Here is a 20,731-nt window from a genome sequence, read left to right as displayed (position 1 = left end):
GCCCGCATTTGGGGCCGGGACTAAGGCTAGACTGGCTTTCCCAGGACCCTGCAGCAGCCCAAATGGCGGTCAAACTGCGGGTAGGACTTGGCCGCCTACAACAGCTGCCTCTACCTCCTCCCGCACCCTCTTATCCCGAGTCAGGGTCACCAAGTGTCGCCTCATTCTTCCCACAGGAAGAGTCCCTCTGGCCACGTCTTGGCTTTTGTGGGTAGATGTTACCAAGAGCATGTTAAGAAGTGGGAGGTGGGGGAATGCAGAAGCTGGCAGGAAAAATAGCGACTGAAGCCTTGGAAGACCTTTCGCTTTCAGGCTCCATCCTCCAAGCTTCAGGGCTCCTCGGAGGGAGTTAAATCTGGTTCCCAGACATTTCCAAGCCTAGCCCTTAGATTCTCCCCTGCAGGTTGGCTTAGCTTGAGTTTGAATCCTGGCTCTGCCATTTAATAACGGATTCTTTGGGCTCTGAGCAAGGATTTTATTTTATTTTTTTAAGCAAGGATATTTTTAATCTGTAAAATGAGTGAGGGTTCCCATGCCCTCTTCAGAATTAAGTGGTTAAACGCCTAGTAAAGAGTAATCATCTTGTGTGTGTCTACCCTTGCTGTTCCCTCCTGTAGCCCACCTGGATTCCTCAGGTGGTTGACTGACTCATCCTTAGATAACACTGATAAAAATACAGGCCAAGCACTCTCCTAAGCCCTTTATATATATCTTCATATGCCTTCATAACAGTGCTATAGAAGAGGTGTATTCAGTATTTCCATTTTACAAATAAACTGATAGTAAACTCCCTAGCCTGTAACCTTAGCCACTACCTTAATGTATTTGACTCTTCCGTAATATAATTAATATTGGGGCGCCTAGCTGGCTGAGTTAGAAGAGCATGTAACTCTTGATCTCAGGATCATGAGTTTGAGACCCACATTGGGTGTAGAGATAACTAAAAAAAATAATAATAAACTTAAAAGAAATAGTGTAATTAATAAGATATAATAGCTCAGATAATAAGATCACAACAAAGACTGCAGTTGCAGCCAAGCCTAGGCGTTTCTGCACAAGCTTTGCCTGTGAGGCAGGAACTTACAGGAGAGAAAATGGAGGCGGGGTCACTCGCCTCAGGTCACAGAGGATGGCAAGACCAGGTGTGAACCTGGGCTTGGCTAATGCCAAGATTTTGGTGATGATTAATCCGGATTCCCTCCTCACCACACCCTTCCCTGCCAGACTGGAAAGTTTCCGCTGTCTGCCCTCTCCAGGGCTCACTTGCTGCCAGCCTTTGCATGGGCTGTGACCTCTACCTGGGACACTGCCTTTTTTGCCTGGTGATGTATGTACTCAGGCTTTGGTTTCCGCTCAGGAGTCACCCTTCTGGGAAGCGCTCCCAGTCTCCACCCCCACCCATGACTAGGTGAGGCTTGCTGACACCTGCTTGTAATTTATACTTCCTTGTAACACACACTGCCATCTTGTCCCATTCATTGTCACCTAGGTCTGTCTCACTGACCTTTTAACCTAGGTAAGTTCCAAGTCTCAGTCCTTGGTCCTCTGGATCCAATGCCATAGAGGATCTCCCCCACATCCATGGTTTAAATTCCATCTCTAGGCTATTAATATCCAAATGTCTGTCTTTTTTTTTTTTAATGTTTTTTATTTATTACTGAGACAGAGAGAGAGAGGCAGCGTGAGCAGGGGAGGGTCAGAGAGAGAGGGAGACACAAGATCTGAAGCAGGCCCCAGGCTCTGAGCTAGCTGTCAGCACAGAGCCCGATGCGGGGCTTGAACCCATGAACCGAACCGTGAGATCATGCCCTGAGCCGAAGTCGGATGCTTAGCCGACTGAGACACCCAGGCGCCCCAAATGTCTGTCTTTAACCCAGACATCAGGATCCTATAACCTGCATGTTGTACTCACCTGTTTTGGGGGAGGTGGGGAGTGGGGGTCTGTCTCTTAGAAGTGTCTCAAACTTCACACATCCTAAACTAAGCTTCTGACATCCTCCCAAACCTGCTCCCTCCCCACCTTTCCCATCTAGGTTGATGGCATCTCTATCATTCCAGTGACTGAGACCAGACACCAGACTGAGACCAGAATCATCCCTGACCTCTCTTTCACACCTACTCCAACCTGCCAGGAAACCTTGTTGACTCCACCAACAGAATCTAAACTCTCTCCCCCTCCACTGCCCCTGCTCTGGCCCAGCCTCCACCCTCCCCCTCCTGGTCACCACAGCAGCCCCTCCCCAGGCTCCCTGCTCCATGCCTGCCCTTACAGTGGGCATCCCACCTGTAGCCAGAAGGAGCCTGTGATACCGAGTCAGCTAGGGGTCCTCCTGACTGAGCCCTCCCCTAGCTGCACCTCTCTCCTGATAAAAGTCAAAACCCTCACCACAGTCACCATGCTAGTGATCTGTCCTGTCACCTCTCTGACCTCATCTCTTCCCCCTTAAGAAAGTGAGAAGAAGCCCTACTGGCAGGTGACCCTGGATGTTCCCAGTTGAAAGGCCATATCCTAACAGCTCATTTCCTGGTGCGCCTGAGGGCGGCTACCCCATTACCAAGGCCCTCTCTAGCTGCACCTTAGTGCCTCACCTCTTAGTGCCTCAAGTCTGCACACATAGTGGTCTCAGGAAGGTCCTTTCAGACCTCCGATTTCACCCCTCCCACGCCCCATCCCACCCCCACACTGCCTTTATCATTTATTATCTGCTAACATAGTGTATAGTTCATGTGTTTATCCAGGTCCTTGTCTTTCTCCCGCACTAGAATATTAGCTCCTCAAGGGATTTCTGTCCCTCTTGCTCACTGCTGTGTACCCAGTTCCCAGAACAGTGCCTGGCATGCCTTACCTAAGATAAATATTTGTTGAATGAATGAAATGTTTTGTGTGAGTTTTCTCATTGAATTTCAGCTCCATCAATGAGATAGTACAGCAAGCATTACTAAAGTCTTCCACCATCTTCCAGATTCTTTTGACCCCAGGCAGGGTTATAGGACTTCTTTTGGCCAATAAAATATGAATGGAAATATTGGGAGTGTCACTTTTCCCTTTTTTAAAATTTTGTTTTATTATTTCTTTTTATTTTCTTTAAATGTCTATTTATTTATTCTGAGAGAGAGAGAGAAAAAAGTACAAGCGGGAGAGGGGCAGAGAGAGAATCCCAAACAGGCTCCACGTTTGTGTGGAAGGGCTCGATCTAACTCAATGCAGGGCTCCATCTCACAACCTGATCTGAAATCAAATCAGGGCACTTAACTGACTGAGCCACCCAGGTGCCCCTATTTATTATTTTCTTTAAAGATGTTAAGTAATCCCTACACCCAATGTGGGGCTTAAATTTACATCTCCGAGATCAAGAGTCACATGCTCCACCGACCAAGCCAGCCAGGCACCCCTTATTTTATTTTTTAAGTAATCTCTACGTCCAGTGTGGGGCTTATACAGCCCAGAGATCAAACAGCTCTGACTCACATGCTCTACAGACTAAGACAGCCAGGTGCCCCAGGGATGTCACTTTTAAATGTAGCGTTGTGATTGGGTGTTCACACCGTTGTGTGACATGCACCACCCTTAAAGTTTGTTGTGACATTGGCACATTACCTGTCTGATGTAAAAAATAAAATAATTAATTAAATGTAGCACTTAAAAGCCAATGCAGGATGCTCTATGCTCCCATCTCCTGCCTAGGCAACAATGGGAGTCAGGCAAGCACAGAGGTGCCACATGAAGGAAGCTAGTTCAATCACTGAGCCATGGCACAGAGGACAAGTGCCTGTTTCTATGAGCAAGAAATAAAATTTGAGGAGTTAGTCCACTAAGGTCTAGGGCTCATTTGTTACCACAGCATATCCTAGCCCATTCTGACTGATGCAGGTAGAAGTTGTTATTATATATGCCAATGAGGAGAGAGACGGGATTACTTGCCCAAGAACACACAGCTAGTGAGTGCAAGAGTCAAGATTTGAACTCACTGGGGTGACTATCTGGCTCAGTTGGTACAGCATGTGACTCTTGATCTTGGGGTTGTAAGTTCAAGCCCCACTCTGGGTATACAGCCCATTAAAAAAAAAAAAAAGATCTGAACTCAGGAAGGCAGGCTCTGTAGCTCATGCTTTTAATCACAATTTGCTGCCTTAACGATGCTCGTGTTACAACGCCACCAATGAATAAACTGACAATAGCCATAACTAACCCAGCTAATGCCTCCTGAGGCCTTGATGACCGAGCTGGGGTAACTGCTGTACAAGTAAGTATCACAGGGCTGCTCACAACTCTGCTGAACGAACTACCAGGAGAGAGTGGAGGTTCAGAGAGGTGGTGTCACCTACCTGAGGGGATGGCAAAACCACATCTAAACCCAAGCATGGTCGATGCTAAATAGTTATGTGATGACGAATCCAGGCTAATGTCCCTCCATTGCCCTTTCTTTAGTGGTGTATTAGTCAGGATTCTCCAGAGAAACAGAATATATAGAACATATAGAGGAAGGGAAAGAAAGAGATTTATTGTAAGGAATTGGCACACTATCATGGCGGCTGAGAATTCCCGTGTTCTGCTGTCTGCAAGCCGGAGGCCCAGGACAGCCAGTGGTTTAAGTCCTGGTCCAGGTCTGGAGGTCCAGGAACCAGGGGTACCATGGTATAAGTCCCACTCTGAGTGGAGAAGACCAATGTTCCAGTGCCACAGTCGGGCAGAATTCAAATGATTCTTGTCAGCCTCTCGTTCTATTCAGGCCCTCAAAGATTTAGAGGACGCCTCCAAGCAATGGAGAGGGCAGTTGGCTTTAGTCAGTCTACCGATTCAGATGATAATCTTGCTTGGAAACACCCTCACAGACACAGCAAATATGGAGGAACTCTGTATCCCAGACACAAAAAAATTAAACCATCACTCTATCCCCACTCCTCTCCCCAGACTCCCTGCTGCCAGACTCTTGCATAGGCTGTGTCTGCATGTCCTTTTTTTTTTTTTTTAAAAGTTTATTTATTTATTTGAGAGAGACAGAGACAGTGTGAGTGGGGGAGGGGCAAAGAGAGGGAAAGAGGATCCCAAGCAGGCTGCTCTATGTCAGCGCAGAGCTCAACGTGGGCCTCGAACCCATGAAGCCGCCAGATCATGACCTGAACCGAAACCAAGAGTTGGATGCTTAACCAACTGAGCCACCCAGGCACCCTTCTCGTACCCTTTGTGCTTTGGAGGTGATTTGGTGATCTTACCTCATCAAGGAAGTCTTTCTTGACCTCTCCTATCACAGACTGGAGCAGGTTGCCTGTTAAATGCTCCTAAGATTCCCCAAACTTCTTTCCCAAGACATCATAACAAATTAAAATCAGTAGTGATCAATAATGTCTGTCTCCTGGACTGGATTGGAGGCCTTATGATGAGGGGCAGGGCTATGTTAGGGACCACTGTGGCCACAGAAACACCCAGCTCAAGGCTAGGCATGGGACACATGGTCAATAACTCTTAGCTATTATCTTCATCACTACCACCATTGTATTCATCATCCTTTGGGGGATTATTTATATAATTCAGACTTCCTCATCAGAATGAAAACAAGCAATAGAGTAGGTGCTTTCATGGTTGCACAACAAACCTTCCTCATCTTTCCAAATCTTTGTTCAGATGGCTCCCCTCCCTAAAGCTCTCCTTGGTAATTCCCTCCTGCCTCTGCCCCAGCCAAATCAAGTACTTTCTCTGGCTTCCCACGGCCTGTCCTAGCCTGATCGGGCTCCCCTATCTCAGCCTGATCACTCTCATACCTGGGTGTTCACGTTAAAATGATCCTGTACATCCTTATTTTTTCTCTCTCTGTAAGTGTGCTGTATTTCATAATTAAAAATACATAAAATACCTGGTAACGCCTGCCCATTGTAGAAAATGCATAAAATACAGCAAGAAAAAAATTAAAAGGAAAAATTCACCCACTTTTCAAAAACAACATTTTTTAATATTAATTTTTATTTCATTATTTATTTTTAAGGAGGGAGATGTAAGTGAGTGAGGGGCAGAGAGAGAGAGAATCCCAGGAGGGGCAGAGGGAGAAAGAGAGAGAGAGAGAGAGAGAGAGAGAGAAGCAGCCTCACACAAAGGGGGACTGAAGCTCAACCCAGTGTGGGACTTGAGCTCATGAACTGTGAGATCATGACCTGAGCCGAAGTCAGATGCTTAACGACTGAGCCACTCAGATGCCCCTCAAAGACAACTTCTTTTATTTATTTATAATTCAATATATTTTATTTTTTATTGTTAAAAATTTTTTTATGGTTTATTTAGTTTTGAGACAGAGAGAGACAGAACATGAATGGGGGAGGGGCAGAGAGAGAGGGAGATGCAGAATCTGAAGCAGGGTCCAGGCTCTGAGCTGCCAGCACAGAACCCAATGCGGTGCTCAAACCCACGAACTGTGAGATCATGACCTGAGCCGAAGTCAGACGCTTAACTGACTGAGCCACCCAAGTGTGCCCCTCAAAGACAACTTCTATGTAGTTATATTTCTCATTTGATTTTTTTCCTGGAAATATTTTTTATATATTTTTGATATGTATAAAATTTGCATATGCAATTTGCATCCCACTCATCAACTTGCAAACAACTGTATTAACCTGGAACTTGCAGCTATATTCCCTTCAACTGCTCACCTGTGACCCAGCCTCATTGTTAGACATCAGCTCTTTGCCCTGAAAAGTAACCAAGGAGATGACTGTCATGCTCCATAAGGCAGAATACATTAAACACTAAAGTTAGGATTTCATTTCTTGGTTACGCTCTGAAGAAGCAGCAGAGTGAGTTTTCATTTCCTCTTTCTCTTTCTCACTGCCTGGAATGTGGATCTGGTGGGAGCCATCTTGGACCACGCAGGCCAGGGCAATCCCCTGGGGTTGGCAGGGCCATTGGTTGAAATTGTCTGGGTATCTGATAGTAAGCTGTGTTATCAGCCCTGGATTGCTTGCATCAGGCTGCTATGGGAAAGAAAGAACACTTAATTTTATTTAAGCCTCCTCCACTGTACTGAGTTCTGTTAGAGGATTTATATTAAAACCTATCTAATTCATAGTGCCCCTTATGCATACCCTGAGCAATTCCCATATTCCTAAAAAATATCATTTTTAGTGTGTCCAAAATATTGCATCATCTGAAAAGTACTAGAATTTTTCCATTCATTTATCCTATACATATTTATTGAATGCTTACTATAGCCATGACCCTGGATAAGTGATGGGGATGTAATGGTCCTATCCTAGCAGAGGGAGACAGGCAATGAACAAGGAAATAAACATAACCCATCTATATTTCCAGATATAGCATGTCCCAAAACGTGTGGTAGATATTGGCTAATTGCTCACAAAAGCTTCTTCCCTTTGTTTCTTCACACACAGCTGAACTACATTTCACATTGTCCTTTGCAATTTTATATGGACACGTAACTGACTTATAGCCAATGGCATGTGTTGTGTTCAATCTCCAGGCCTGACCTTAAAAACCTCCCACATGGGGCAGGGGAAGGGGAGGGTTTCTGGCTGGTTGAGACCTAGACCATGTGACTCTTTTTTTCTTTTTTCTTTTTTTTAATGTTTGTTTATCTTTGAAGGTGAGAGACAAAACGTGAGTGGGGGAGGGGCAGAGAGAAAGGGAGAAACAGAATCCCAAGCCGGCTCCTGTCAGCTGTGCTGACAGCTCAGAGCCTGACATGAGGCTCACACTCTCACATGCTGTGAGATGGTGACCTAAGCCGAAGTCAGACCCAACCAACTAAGCCACCCAGGTGCCCCTAGACCATATGACTCTTGATCTCAGGGTCATGAGTTCAAGCCCCATGTTGGGTGTAGAGCCTACTTAAAAACCAAGCAAACCAAAACCAAAACCAAACAAACAAAAACACCCACTGGGTCAACAGGGGGGACTCTGAGAATCTAGAGGTGGGCAAAGACAAAAGATGGAAGGAGGCTGGGTCTCTGAAAGACTCTGTTGAGCAGAGTGATCCCCCTAACTTGCATTGGACTATGGTGGGAATTAAAAAAATAAATGTATTAAGCCACTGAGTTTTGGAGGCTCTTCAGTTAACAGCAGCTAGCTTTATTGAATTTATTTTTTTTTTCCAAATGAATATATGCTTTATTATATTTCTTTCTTTTTTTTTTTTTACAAATAGTTTATTGTTAGCTTTATTGAATTTAATGTAGTGCATGAAGAAAAGGCTCTGTGGTAGATTAACTGCAAAAATTGCCTTATTTTCCATTCCTCCCTATACCCATGCCCTGTACAAACGGACTCTGTAGCTTCTCACATCAAGGCCTAGAGTCTATTTCCCAACCCCTTGAAGCTACACTGGCCTTTTCATTAACCGACAGAATGAGGTGGAAGAACAGTGTAATACTTCCCAGCCTAGGCCTCAAGAAGCCTTATATTTTCTCTCTCTTTTACTCTCTGGATTCTTGCTCCTCCAGGACAACAGGTCCAGACAAGGAGGCCCAGTCAAGATCAACTAAGCCAGGCCCAGATCAGCAGAAGCACTCAGCACAGACTTGTGAGAATAATAAATGGTTATTGTTTTGAACCACGAGACTTGGGTCTGTTTTGTTACACAGCAGTAGCTAACTGATACAGGCTCCATGACCAAATAAATTCAGATAATAATGCCTAGGATATTCCCTCTTGTATATTATCATGAAATCTAACATATTAATGAAAATTCCTATAATAAAGCAGCCCATCTTTGTTTAAGCCAGCAAAATCCATATTTCTTTTACCAAAGAACCCTTTAATATTTGAGCATTTGTAACACTTCCTGTAGCGTTGCTAAATTCTGCTTTGACATTTGGTACTTTCTTTATTTAATGTGTTTTCATTTTACTTATTTTTGAGAGAGATAGAGAGAACATGTGAGTTGGGGAGGGATAGAGAGAGAGAGAGGGAGATACAGGATCCAAAGCAGGCTCTGTGCTAACAGCAGAGAGCCTAATGTGGGGTTTGAACTCCTGAACCAAACCATGGGATCATGACTCGAGCCGAAGTCAGATGCTCCAAAGTCAGATGCTCAACTGACTGAGCCATCCATGTGCCCCTCTTTCTTTTTTATGATAATAATTTAAAAAAATGGTGCCATGAAAATCCTTTCAGTAAGGTATTTACCCACTTCCCTGATTATTTCCAGGAGCTAAATTCCTAGGAATGTCAGTGATGGATCAATAGATATCCATATTTTCAGGCTTTGGACTCAAGCTGCACAGTTATTCTCCAGGAAGGTCTTTGCCATTCATATCCCAGCCTTGGTGGATGGAGTCTCTCATTGCCCTGAATTGTCTTCAGCCTTGGGGGCCATTGTTTAAGTATTTTTGCTGATTTGTTAGACAAAAGAAGGCATCCCTCAGGGCACCTGGCTGGTTCAGTCCCTGGACATGCAACTCTTGATCTAGGGGTTTTAAGTTTGAGCTCCACACTGGGTGTAGAGATTACTTAAAAAAAAAAAAAGAGGTGTCCCAGTATTTTTAAGTAACATTCTTGTGTGAACATGGCTTTCATGTTTTTTTGGCCACTGTTATTTCTTTTACAAATTGTCTTTTCATATTCTATGCCCATTTTCATTTATTGGCCTTTCATGTTAATTTCCTTTTACTTTGTTAATATCTCCATTCATTAAGGGTATTAACCAACTTCCTATCACTTCTGTTGCAAATATACTTTTCTAATGCATATTTATTTTTAATTTTGCCTATGCTCTTTTCGGACATATAAAATATTCAGCTCTTTGTACAGACTAATTCATCGGTCTTTTCCTTGATGGTCTGTTCCCCCACTACATCACTACTTTAAAAAAAAACGTTCAGAACATCTTTCCCCATACAGAGGTCATTCAGTTATTTGCTGTTAAAAACCAAAACCTTTACATTTTCGTGCAATTCCTCCACACACAAATTGCTCAAATCCAATTGGAATCTATTTTGTTATAGCATGTAAAATAGGATTCCAAACTGATATTTTCCCCCAAATAAATGAAAGATCAATCACTTGATGTGACACAATTCTTCTGTCCTACTATAAGTTCTTACATTCTCTATTCTGGTTAACCATTCTGTTACATCGTCCAGTAGATTGTTCTTACACTAAAACCACACTTGAAATTATGTGAACTCCATGAGGACAGGGACTTTGTCTGTTTTGGTACTGCTGTAGCCACAGTACCTAGTAAGGGTCCTGTAACGTGGCAGGATCTCAATAAATATCTGTTGAATGAATAAATAAATGAATACATGATTGAATGAATGTATAGATGAGCGAACGAATATGTCAGGCCCTGTGGTGGCACTGTGATTGTTTATAGTTTTCACAACTGTGTGTTGGGAAAAACAGATAGTCCTTTCTGCAAAACCCACAGGTAGCCATAAAAGATTTCCTCAATCCTATATCATTTAGCTTTTGCTGCATAACCAATAATCCCAAAATCAGTAGCTTAAAGCAACAATAATTTTAGGGGCAGCTGGGTGGCTCAGTCAGCTAAGCATCTGAATTCAGCTCAGGTCATTATCTCATAGTTCGTGAGTTCGGGCCCCACATCACGCTCTGTGCTGACAGCTCAGAGCCTGGAGCCTGCCTCCGATTCTGTGTCTCCCTCTCTCTCTGCCCCTCCCCTGCTCTCTCTCTCTCAAAAATAAATAAACATTTTTTAAAGCAATAATTTTTTGTTATTTTGCATGATTCTGTGATTCAGGAACTTAAGCTGGCACAGCTTGGTCTTTAAGGTATCTAAGCAACACCTAATGGAGAAGCAGGGAGCTGTCCTGTTGGCAACCACTATGTACATCAGGAAAGGAGCTAGGCTGGAGACAGACCTGGGAATTGCATGTACATGGTGACTAAAGTCACGGGAATAGGTCAGAGAAGAATGCGTAGAATGAGGAGAGAAAAGGACCCAAGTTAGTGCCTTAAAGAATGTTTTATATAGGGGAACCTGACTTGGTCAGATGAGCGTGTGACTCTTGATCTCAGGATTGTGAGTTCCAGCCCCATGTTGGGTATAGACATTACTTAAAAAAAAAAAAAAAAAAAGTTCTGTATAGCAAGGTGAAACTGTTTTATTTATTTGTTTGTTTGTTTTGTTATTTCTGAGAGAGACAAAACGTGAGGAGGGGAGGGTCAGAGAGAGAGGGAGATACAGAATCCAAAACAGCCTCCAGGCTCTGAGCTAGCTGTCAGCACAGAGCCTGATACAGGGCTCGAACCCATGAACCATGAGATCATGACCTGAGCTGAAGTCGGATGCTTAACCGACTGAGCCACCCAGGTGCTCCAAGGTGAAACTGTTTTTAAAAACTTGACCACCAAACCTTTAACACTCCTTATGTAAAGGATTGGGAGCTATGTAGCTCCTTCTGGACTCTGGGTGGGTTTGTGTTCACTTTGATCAAGAGACAGTAGGGCTCTACTGACAGTAAACAGTGACAGTTGCTCTGTCAGTTAAGTGTCCGACTTCAGCTCAGGTCACGATCTCACAGTTTGTGGCTTCGAGCCCCGCATCGGGCTCTGTGCTGACAGCTAGCTCAGAGCCTGGAGCTTGCTTCGGATTCTTTGTCTCCCTCTCTCAGTGACCCCCCCCTGCTCACACTGTCCCTCTCTCTCTCTCTCAGAAATAAATAAAACATTAAAAAAAGTTAAAAAAAAGAGACAGTAGCAGAAGTGATACTACATGACTTCTAAGGTGGGAAAAGACCATGTAGCTTTGCCTGGTTCTCCTAGAACCAGGTTCTTTTTTCACCTTGAAGAAAGTCAGCTGCCATATAAAAGTCCAGCTACCTTGAGACTCCAGTGCTGGCAGGCCACGTAGAAGTGCTCTGGTGTAGAGGTGCTCTGGTTTTAGTTCCTGCTGAGTGCCCCGCCAACAGCCAGTGTCACTGCCGCCCAAGTTGCTGAGTCACTTTGGACATCCAGCCTAGTCAAGCCTTGAGATGACTCCAATCCCAGACAACTTCTGACTCAAACACATGATAGATCTCAAGTCAAGCCCCTCCTAAATTTTTAAATGTTTACTTATTTTTGAGAGAAAGAGAGAGAGAGAGACAGAGCACAAGTTGGGGAGGAGCAGAGAGAGAGGGAGACACAATCTGAAGCAGGGACCAGGCTATAAACTGTCAGCACAGAGCCCAATGTGGGACTTTGAACCCACGAACCATGAGATCATGACCTGAGCCGAAGTCAGATGCCTAACCAACTCAGCCACCCTCTGAGCCTCATAAATTCTTTTCTTTTTAAGATTTTTATTTATTTATTTTTAGAGAGAGAGAGCACATGCATGTGTTTGGGGGAAGGGCAGAGAGAGAGAGAGTGAGAGAGAGAATCCCAAGCAGGCTCTCTACTATCAGTGCAGGGCCTGACACAATCCCACCAAACACAAGATCATGACCCGAGCTGAAATCGAGAGTCAGACACTTAACCGCCTAAGCCACCAAGGCACCCCCTTCCTAAATTCATCATCTGCAAAAGTGTAAGAAAAACATGTCTGTTTTATGTTGCTGAAGTTTAGATAATACTTAATCCAACAATAGGTAATTAGAACACAGGTGCATTAAGTACCTACTGCTGCCAACAAATTAAAACCAAAATTTAAAGGCATAAAGTTTACGTATGTATGTAATTTCTTCACCCAATATGGGGCTCGAACTCACAACCCTGAGATCAGGAGCTGCAGGCTCTTCCAACTGAGTCAGCCGGGCACCCTGAAAATTTAACAGCTTAAAACAACCTATTATCTCATTTTCTTTGGGTCAGGAACTCAGGAGTGGTATAAACGGGTAGTTCTGGCTCAGGATCTCTCATGGGATGCATTTGGGTTGTTGGTCAGGACTGCAGTTACCTCTTGGCTTGACTAGGGTAGAGGATCAACTTCCAAGCAGGGAGCCTCAATTCCTTGCAGACCCTTCACAGACCTCAGTTCCTCACCACATTTACTTCCATATAGGGCTGCATGAGTGTCATCACAATTATGGGCAGCTGGCTTTTCCCCAAGCAAATGATCCCGATACAATAGCTTTGATGAACTGGTCTTAGAAGTCATGCACTGGGGAGCCTGGGTGGCTCGGTTGATTGGGTGTCTGACTCTTGGTTTTGGCTCAGATAATGATCTCCTGGTTGTTGGGTTTGGGCTCAGTGTCAGGCGCTGACAGTGTGGGGCCTGCTTGGGATTCTCTGTCTCCCTCTCTCTCTGCCCCTCCCCTGCTTGTTCTCTATATCTCAAAAAACAACAACAAAAAACAAGCAACCAAAAAAACCCCACAGGAGTCATGTACAATTACTTCTGCCAGGCTCTATTCCTTAGAAGTGAGGCACTAAGTCCAATCCACACTCAAGGGGAGAGCTCTTAAAAAGATAAATGTCAAAGAACTTATGAACATATTTTATTTTACTCTAAGATTTTTTTAAAAATTTTTAAAAACTTAATTTATTTTGAGAGAGAGACAGAGAGGGGCGCCTGGGTGGCTTAGTCGGTTAAGCATCCGACTTTCGCTTAGGTCATGATCTTGCGGTTTGTGGGTTCTAGCCCTGCGTCGGGCTCTGTGCTGACTGCCAGCTCAGAGCCTGGAGCCTGTTTCAGTCTGTGACTCCCTCTCTCTCTGACCCTCCCCTGCTCACGCTGTCTCTCTCTCTCCTAGAAATAAATAAAACATTAAAAAAAAAAATTTAAAAAAAAAAAGAGAGAGAGACAGAGAGCAGGAGCAGGGGAGGGACGGGGGGCGGGGGGGAGAGAGAATCCCATGCAGGCTTTGCGATGTAGGCGAAGAGCCAGAGGCAGGGCTCAAATTCACAAACCATGAGGTCATAACTTGAGCCAAAATCAAGAGTCGGACACTTAACCGACTGAGCCACCCAGGGGCCCCTGTAAACATAGTTTAGGACAACACAACAGGGGTTGCAAACTCAAGAGGCACATATGTACCTCCTGATGGAAGAACTCAAATACCACCCAGAAAGTGTATTTACCCGAAAACTGAACCTGCATCTGACCCAGTTTTTGAATCAACCAGTTTATAGAACACACAGGAATAGAAGAACATATTGGAGGATACCAAGAGGTACAACCAGCCAAATCAGACTATAAGAAATCCCACAAGAAGACTGAGAGGGAGGAGGAAATGCTACAGAGTAAGAGACTAGATGTCAATCAAATGCTGTGTGTGAACCTTGTCTGGATTCTGATTTGAACAAACCAACAGTAAAAAGATATTTATGAATGGGGCGACCAGGTGGCTCAGTCAATCGGTTAAGCATCAGACTTTGGCTCAGGGTCATGATCTTGTGGTCCATGGGTTGGAGCCCTGAACAGGGCTATGTGTGATGGGCTCTGTACTGACAGCTCAGAGCCTGGAGCCTGCTTTGTATTCTGTGGCTCTCTCTCTCTACCCCTCCACTTCTCATGCCCTGTTTCTCTCTCTCTATCAAAAATAAATAAACATTAAAAAAAAAAAAGGCATTTATAAAACAACCGGGACTTCTGAATTCTGACCTATATTAGATAGTATTAAATAATTATTTATATTAAATGATTGTATTAGATAATATTAATGGTGTGATTGAAACTCCTATTTTTTTTAATGTTTATTTATTTTTTACAGAGAAAAAGTGAGAGAGTGACAGTGTGAGCTGGGGAGGAACAGAGAAGGAGACACAGAATCCAAGTAGGCTCCAGACTCCGAGCTGTCAGCACAGAGCCTAATGAGGGGCTCAAACTCACCAACCGCCAGATCATGACCTGAGCTGAAGTCGAAGCCTCAACTGACTGAGCCACCCAGGCACCCTAAAATTTCTCTCTTTTAGAGATACATAAACACTTCCAAATGAGATGATTTATTGCCCCAGATTTGCTTTAAAATAATGGGAGAGGAGAAGAGGAAGCTGAGTAAATAAAACATAATTGGCCATATGTTTGACAACTATAGAAGCTGTTGTCTTAACTTTTCTAATTTAATATCCCTTAGGGGCGCCTGGGTGGCTCAGTCGGTTAAAGCGTCCGACTTCAGCTCAGGTCATGATCTCACGGTTGGTGGGTTCGCACCCCGCATCGGGCTCTGTGCTGACAGCCAGCTCAGAGCCTGGAGCCTGTTTCAGATTCTGTGTCTCCCTTTCTCTCTGACCCTCCCCTGCTCATGCTCTCTCTCTCTCTCTCTCTCTCTCTCTCTCTCAAAAATACATTTTAAAAATTAAAAAGAATTTAATTTAAAATCCCTTAATATGTTAGAAAAAAAAGATTTAACTGTTTGGGAGAGTGGAAAGGGGGATATTGTTTCGTTTAAGATACGAGCGCCTTCACCTGGCTTGACTTGCCGACCACAAACCTGCACAGTGAAGTACCAACAGGCCAAGATGCAGGGAAACAGGAAGGCGGGAAGATGGCCCAGCCAACACCCGGTCACAAAGTGACCTATTCGAAGTTCTTCCAAGAAGCCAGAAAGTCAGCTCTGGCGCCCCCGCCAGGACGCCGATGCCCATCCTCTGATTAAACTCAGACGGGCTCTGCAGCCCTCCACGCCTGCGCAGCACCGTCCTCCGCGGCGAAGCCCACATCCCTTCACCCCACAATTCCCCGCACAGCTGGGGAGCGAGCAAGACGCCCTTCCAGACTGGAGCAAAACGAGGCTGAACTTGTCGTGTGGTTTTCTGGGAAATGAAGTTCGCGTGCCAGGCTGGACCCACCGCCTGACGCAGAGACGCGGCGCTTCACGTGCCGCTGCGCGCGGTTCGCTGAGCAGTGCACTGCTGCCCCCACGTGGCGGCTGAGTGCGTACTGCCCGTGTCTGGGATGGTGCCAAAGCTAGGTTGCAGGGACTTGGCACCAGTGTCGTCCTGCGAACCTCTGGGAATCCCTTCTGGATTTCCAAACGTGGAAGGATGGGGTGAGGTAAGAAACTGGGGTGAAGAAATTAGCGGCAGGGCCCGCTTTGGGCGTTATATAAAGCCGGCATTACTAATGTTGGATATATGTAGTTGTTATATCTACAGCGAATACTAACCATTTACCTATGTGCCTGGAGTTGATTTAAGCGCATAATACATAGTAGCTAATTTAATGCTCACAACAATCGTTTAGGGAAAGTACTGTATTCAGCCCTAATTTATAGGAATAAAGCTGAAACCCAGAGAAAAGAATATTTGTTGAGTCTCCCAGTGGCTGTCTGACAGAGCTGGGGTTTGAACCCAGGCTGCCTGGCTTCAGTCTCTGCTCTTTCTCAGTAAGATTACACTACCTCTCTTAACCTACTGAATAATCCGAATTTGTAACTGGTACATGAATCAACTCCAGCAGGCCATTAAGCATGTTCAGTTACTGATTTAGCTCAGCTCCAAGACAAAGGTTGCATTTGGCCCAAGTTTGTGTTGAGCACAGGGACCAAGTTCCTGATGGGTATGAATCACCAAAGGGGTTATATCAGGCCTACAAAGCTCGATCCCTTTTTGTTCAGGTGATTCCTACTCAGATGTCCCTCTCTCATTCTCTCTCATACCAGGACCACCTGGCAGATTTAGTGATTTTGTTCTCCTTTCCTCACTGCCAGTAACCTTATGATTTTTTTCAACCTAATTCATTATTAAGTATCAGAGTTTAAAAAGAGAGAAAGAGACAATGCTTCATAATTATCTGTTTGCCTGTCTTTAACTCCCAAGCAAGGACTGTGTCCAATTCATGAATATGCTTCCAGTATCAGGCCTGACATAAAGTGGAAGGCTCAAAAAAATGTAGAATATTGGATATTTACTCTTCCATTTGCAGTGACCTGAGGACTTATGAAACCAAGGTTCACGGACTCTGGCTGAACTCAAGCTGGTAGGTGCTGGTTGGGAAGCTGGGGGACACCCCCTCTAAGGCTCCTCACTCTAACAACTCCCTGACACCATAGGGGCCTAAACCTTGGGATCTTTTTCCATAGTAAGCTTTTTTGGGTTTTGTTTTTGTACACTGACAATTTCAGTGATGTGTGTGTATTTATAGGTGTAGTTCTACCACTGGTGGGTATTTGATGTGAGTCTCAATTGATTCCTGTGTGGCTTTCCCATGTGTGAGAGAATCTGTGTGCACTATAACCCCTCATGTCTGAGTGTGAGTTTCTGTGTTTCGAGTATCTCCAGTGTTTGTGAGTCCAGGTGTGTGAGTGTTCTGTGTATGTAAGTGTCTGTGTCCATTCTGGTGGGCATCAGAGTATGTATATGTATATAACAAGCTATTTGCGGATGTGAGCAGTTTCCCCTGAGAATCCCCTCAGCCCTTAAACAGTTCAACCTCATTCTTCTCACTGTGGTTGCGCCTGCTGCTGCCAACTCCTTCTCTACAAGTTATAATTAAGTAATTGCAACAATTAAGTAGAATCCCCCAAATAGTCACCTGACCAGGAATTACTTCAAGGAGCTAACGAGGGGCTTCTGCATGTAAAATAAAAGTATCATTAAATGAACAATTAAGATCTCCCACCCATAGAAACCGTGGTGGAACTACTTACTGATCCCCAATATTCCTTCTCCCCAGCTTCTGTAATATAGGAACGTCTGCTATTTGGCTAGGAACATGGCTGCGCAGAATAAAAACTACATTTCCCAGTCTCCTTTGCAACTACAAGTGGCCACGAGACTAAATTCTGGCCAATGAAATAGAAACAAATTGTTTGTTTTTCTGGGTTTTTTGTTTTTGTTTTTGTTTTGAGAGAGAAAGAGAATCTCAAACAGGCTCCATGCTCAGTGTGGAGCCCAATGTGGGGCTCAGTCTTACAACCGTGAGATCATGGCCTGAGCTGAAATCAAGAGTCAGGTGCTTAACCAATTGAACCGCCCAAGTGCCCTGGAAATAGAAACAAGTTTTGAGTTGAACATACTCCTTTTTTTCTTTTTTAAATGTTTATTTTGAGAGAGAGTGAACGCATGCATGCCAAAAGTGGGGAGAGGGGCAGAGAGCAAGGGAGAGAGAATCCCAAACAGGCTCTACACTATCAGCACAGAGCCCAACATGGGGCTTGATCCCACCACCTACAAGATCATGACCTGAGTGAAATCAAGAGCTGGGTGCCTAACCAGGCGCTACCCAGGCGCCCCAAGTTGCACACAGTCCTTAAAGGCAAAAGGTATCCTTCCCCTTCCCCTCTCCCTGATGCCTGGAGCAGATGATGTGGGAATCATGAGATGGGAAAGCAGCAAGATCCATAGATGGAGACTGGCCTCTGACATGGAGGGATCACCATACCAGCACTTGGTGATGACATGAGACTTTACAGGAGAAATAAACTACCTTGATTAAGAGGTGCCTGAGTGGCTCAGTTGGCTAAGTGTCCAACTCTTGATCTCAGCTCAGGTCTTAATCTCAGGGTCATGAGTTAAAGTACCTCAATGGGCGGGCTTTAAAAAATTTTTAAAAACTACTTAAAAATTTAAAAAAAAGAAAAAACTACCTTGTTTAAGCCAGTATTATTTTGGGCCCCTTTGTTATAGCAGCAAAACATTATAGTAACTAGTAAAGGACAAAAAATAGTCTCATGGGCCCCCAGCCACCAGCTAAGGGATAAAGCTTCATCTTGTCCAACCTCTACTTTACCCTCCTATTTCACCCTCACCTAGACAGCCACCTCCAACCCCTCCTATAATCATCAAGTCCTCCAACACTTCCCGGGTTTCCAGCAACTTTAATGCAGGAGTCTTAAAAGTCAATGGCAAGGTGAATAAAATAAAAACAGGCTCAGGGAATAGGGCCGTGGGCACACACGGGGAGGGGCAATAAGAAGTCAAGTTAGTTAGAGCAGGGGGATGCCTTTCCTTGGGTGTCACATCTCATCCAACCCGTAGTCCTCCTCGGGAAAGTCCCCCACTGTCACAACCGATGGCTTGACAAAGGCGCCGTACTTGTCCTGGCATTCGAAGTAGCGTTTCCCATTCACGCTGCAGGGCATGATGGAGGAGGCTGTGGTCAGAGGGAACCCAAAACGGCCCCCACCCCAGAGGCTAAGATGGACAGGCTCACCCATAGACACTTAGACCTATAAGCACACAGATGCATGTACAGACGCAGGCACAGACACACACACAGATGGCGACCCGGACCCCTCATTACCTGCCATCGTTTTTCCCTAGTGGTTCATCATAGCGGACGCCAATCCAGTAGCCACGCTTGAAATCTGTGAGTCCTGCACAGGGAGGAAATCCCAACAAAACCTCTGAATCACCCTGGATTCATGCCTACCCACTGAGTATAAAGCCTGTTCTGACAAAAACCACCCCTTGCTACCACCCGGGATCACTTCCATCTCCTGCCCAAAATAATACAGTAGCCCTTTCACTGCTCTTGCTTTTCCTAGCCTGGATCCCCTATTTACTCAATACCCCCAGTCGGAAGAGTCTTTGTAAAAATCTAAAGTAAATAGCACTGTTACCTTGCCCTAAATTTCTCAAAGGCTGCCCATCCCACTCAGCATAAAATGATTTTTTTAAGTTTATTTATTTAGTTAGGGAGAGAGAGAACAAGCAGAGTAGGGGCAGAGAGAGAGGGGAGTGAGAGAATCCCAAGCAGGCTCTAGACTGTCAGCACAGAGCCAGATGTGGGGCTCAAACTCAGAAATCATGAGATGATGACCTGAGCCGAAATCAAGATTCAGACATTTAACTGACTGAGCCACTCTGGTGCCCCGCGAATGATTTCTGACAAGGGGGCCAAGACTATTCACTGAGGAAAGAACAGACTTTTCAATAGGTAGTTCTGGGACAACTAGATATCCACAATGCAAAAGAAGGAAGTTGGATTCCTATCTCACATTACATACAACATTGACTTAAAATGGGCCTAAGGCCTGTATGTAAAATATAACACCATAAAACTACCAGAAGAAAATACAGGAGTAAACCTTTGTTACCTTATATTAGGCACTGGTTTCTTAGATATAATACCAAAAGCATAAGCAACAAAAGAAAAAAAGAAATTGGACTTCATTTGGTAAGGGAATTGCATGTAGAATATGTAAAGACCTCTTAGAACTTAGCAGCTGAATTGTGCCAAAATTAACTGTTGGTGTCCTAACCTTTAGTACCTCAGATTGTGACTGTATTTGGAGACTGGGCCTTTAAAAAGGTGATTAAGTTAATTAAGATTAAGTTAATCTGATTTGATTGGTGTCTTTATAAGAGGAGGAAATTTGGACACACAGAGACACCAAGGATGTGCCCGCACCCAGAGGAAAGACTGTGTGAAGCCATAGCGAGAAGGTGGCCATCTGCAAGCCAAGCAGAGAGGCCTCAGAAGAAACCAAACCCACCAAAGCCTTGATCCTGCGACTTCAGTCTCCAGAACTGAGAGCAATAAATTTTCATTGTTTAAGCCACCCGGTGTGTGGTTACTTTGTTATGGTAGCCTCAGAAAACCAATACAACTGAACGACAAAAATGAAACAACCTTTGGGGCGCCTGGGTGGTTCAGTCGGTTAACCATCCGACTTCGGCTCAGGTCATGAACTCATGGTTCATGAGTTCAAGCCCCGCGTCGGGCTCTGTGCTGACAGCTCAGAGCCTGGAGCCCACTTCGGATTCTGTGTCTCCCTCTCTTTCTATTCCTCCCCAGCTCACATTCTGTCTCTCTCTCTCAAAAATATATCTCCCGGGGCGCCTGGGTGGCTTAGTCGGTTAAGCGTCCGACTTTCGCTTCGGTCATGATCTCACGGTTCGTGGGTTCAAGCCCCACGTCGGGCTCTGTGCTGACTGCTGGCTCAGAGCCTGGAGCCT

The 20,731-nt window shown here is 44.7% G+C and overlaps 1 protein-coding gene and 1 pseudogene across 2 annotated transcripts in view; one reads left to right on the top strand and one right to left on the bottom strand.

Moving 5' to 3' along the window:
- Positions 1 to 3,510: 3,510 nt before the first annotated feature.
- LOC120243546 lies at positions 3,511 to 3,608 on the top strand (annotated as a pseudogene).
- A 15,020-nt stretch (positions 3,609 to 18,628) lies between these two features.
- TBCB (tubulin folding cofactor B) overlaps positions 18,629 to 20,731 on the bottom strand; it is an 8,776-nt gene continuing 6,673 nt past the window's right edge. For both annotated transcript variants that reach the window (XM_039249677.1, XM_039249678.1), the window contains exons 5-6: positions 19,074 to 19,146; positions 18,629 to 18,901 (exon numbers count right to left, since the gene is read on the bottom strand). In XM_039249677.1, coding sequence (XP_039105608.1) covers positions 18,787 to 18,901; positions 19,074 to 19,146 — 188 coding nt within the window. In that variant the 3' untranslated portion in view covers positions 18,629 to 18,786. The remainder of the gene's footprint in view (positions 18,902 to 19,073; positions 19,147 to 20,731) is intronic.

This window comes from Hyaena hyaena, unplaced genomic scaffold (genome assembly GCF_003009895.1).
Source record: "Hyaena hyaena isolate Hyena2069 unplaced genomic scaffold, ASM300989v1 scaffold_345, whole genome shotgun sequence".
Classification (NCBI taxonomy): domain Eukaryota; kingdom Metazoa; phylum Chordata; class Mammalia; order Carnivora; family Hyaenidae; genus Hyaena; species Hyaena hyaena.
The sequence above is the reverse complement of the archived record's forward strand: the minus strand, read 5'-3'. Positions and strand labels throughout refer to the sequence as shown.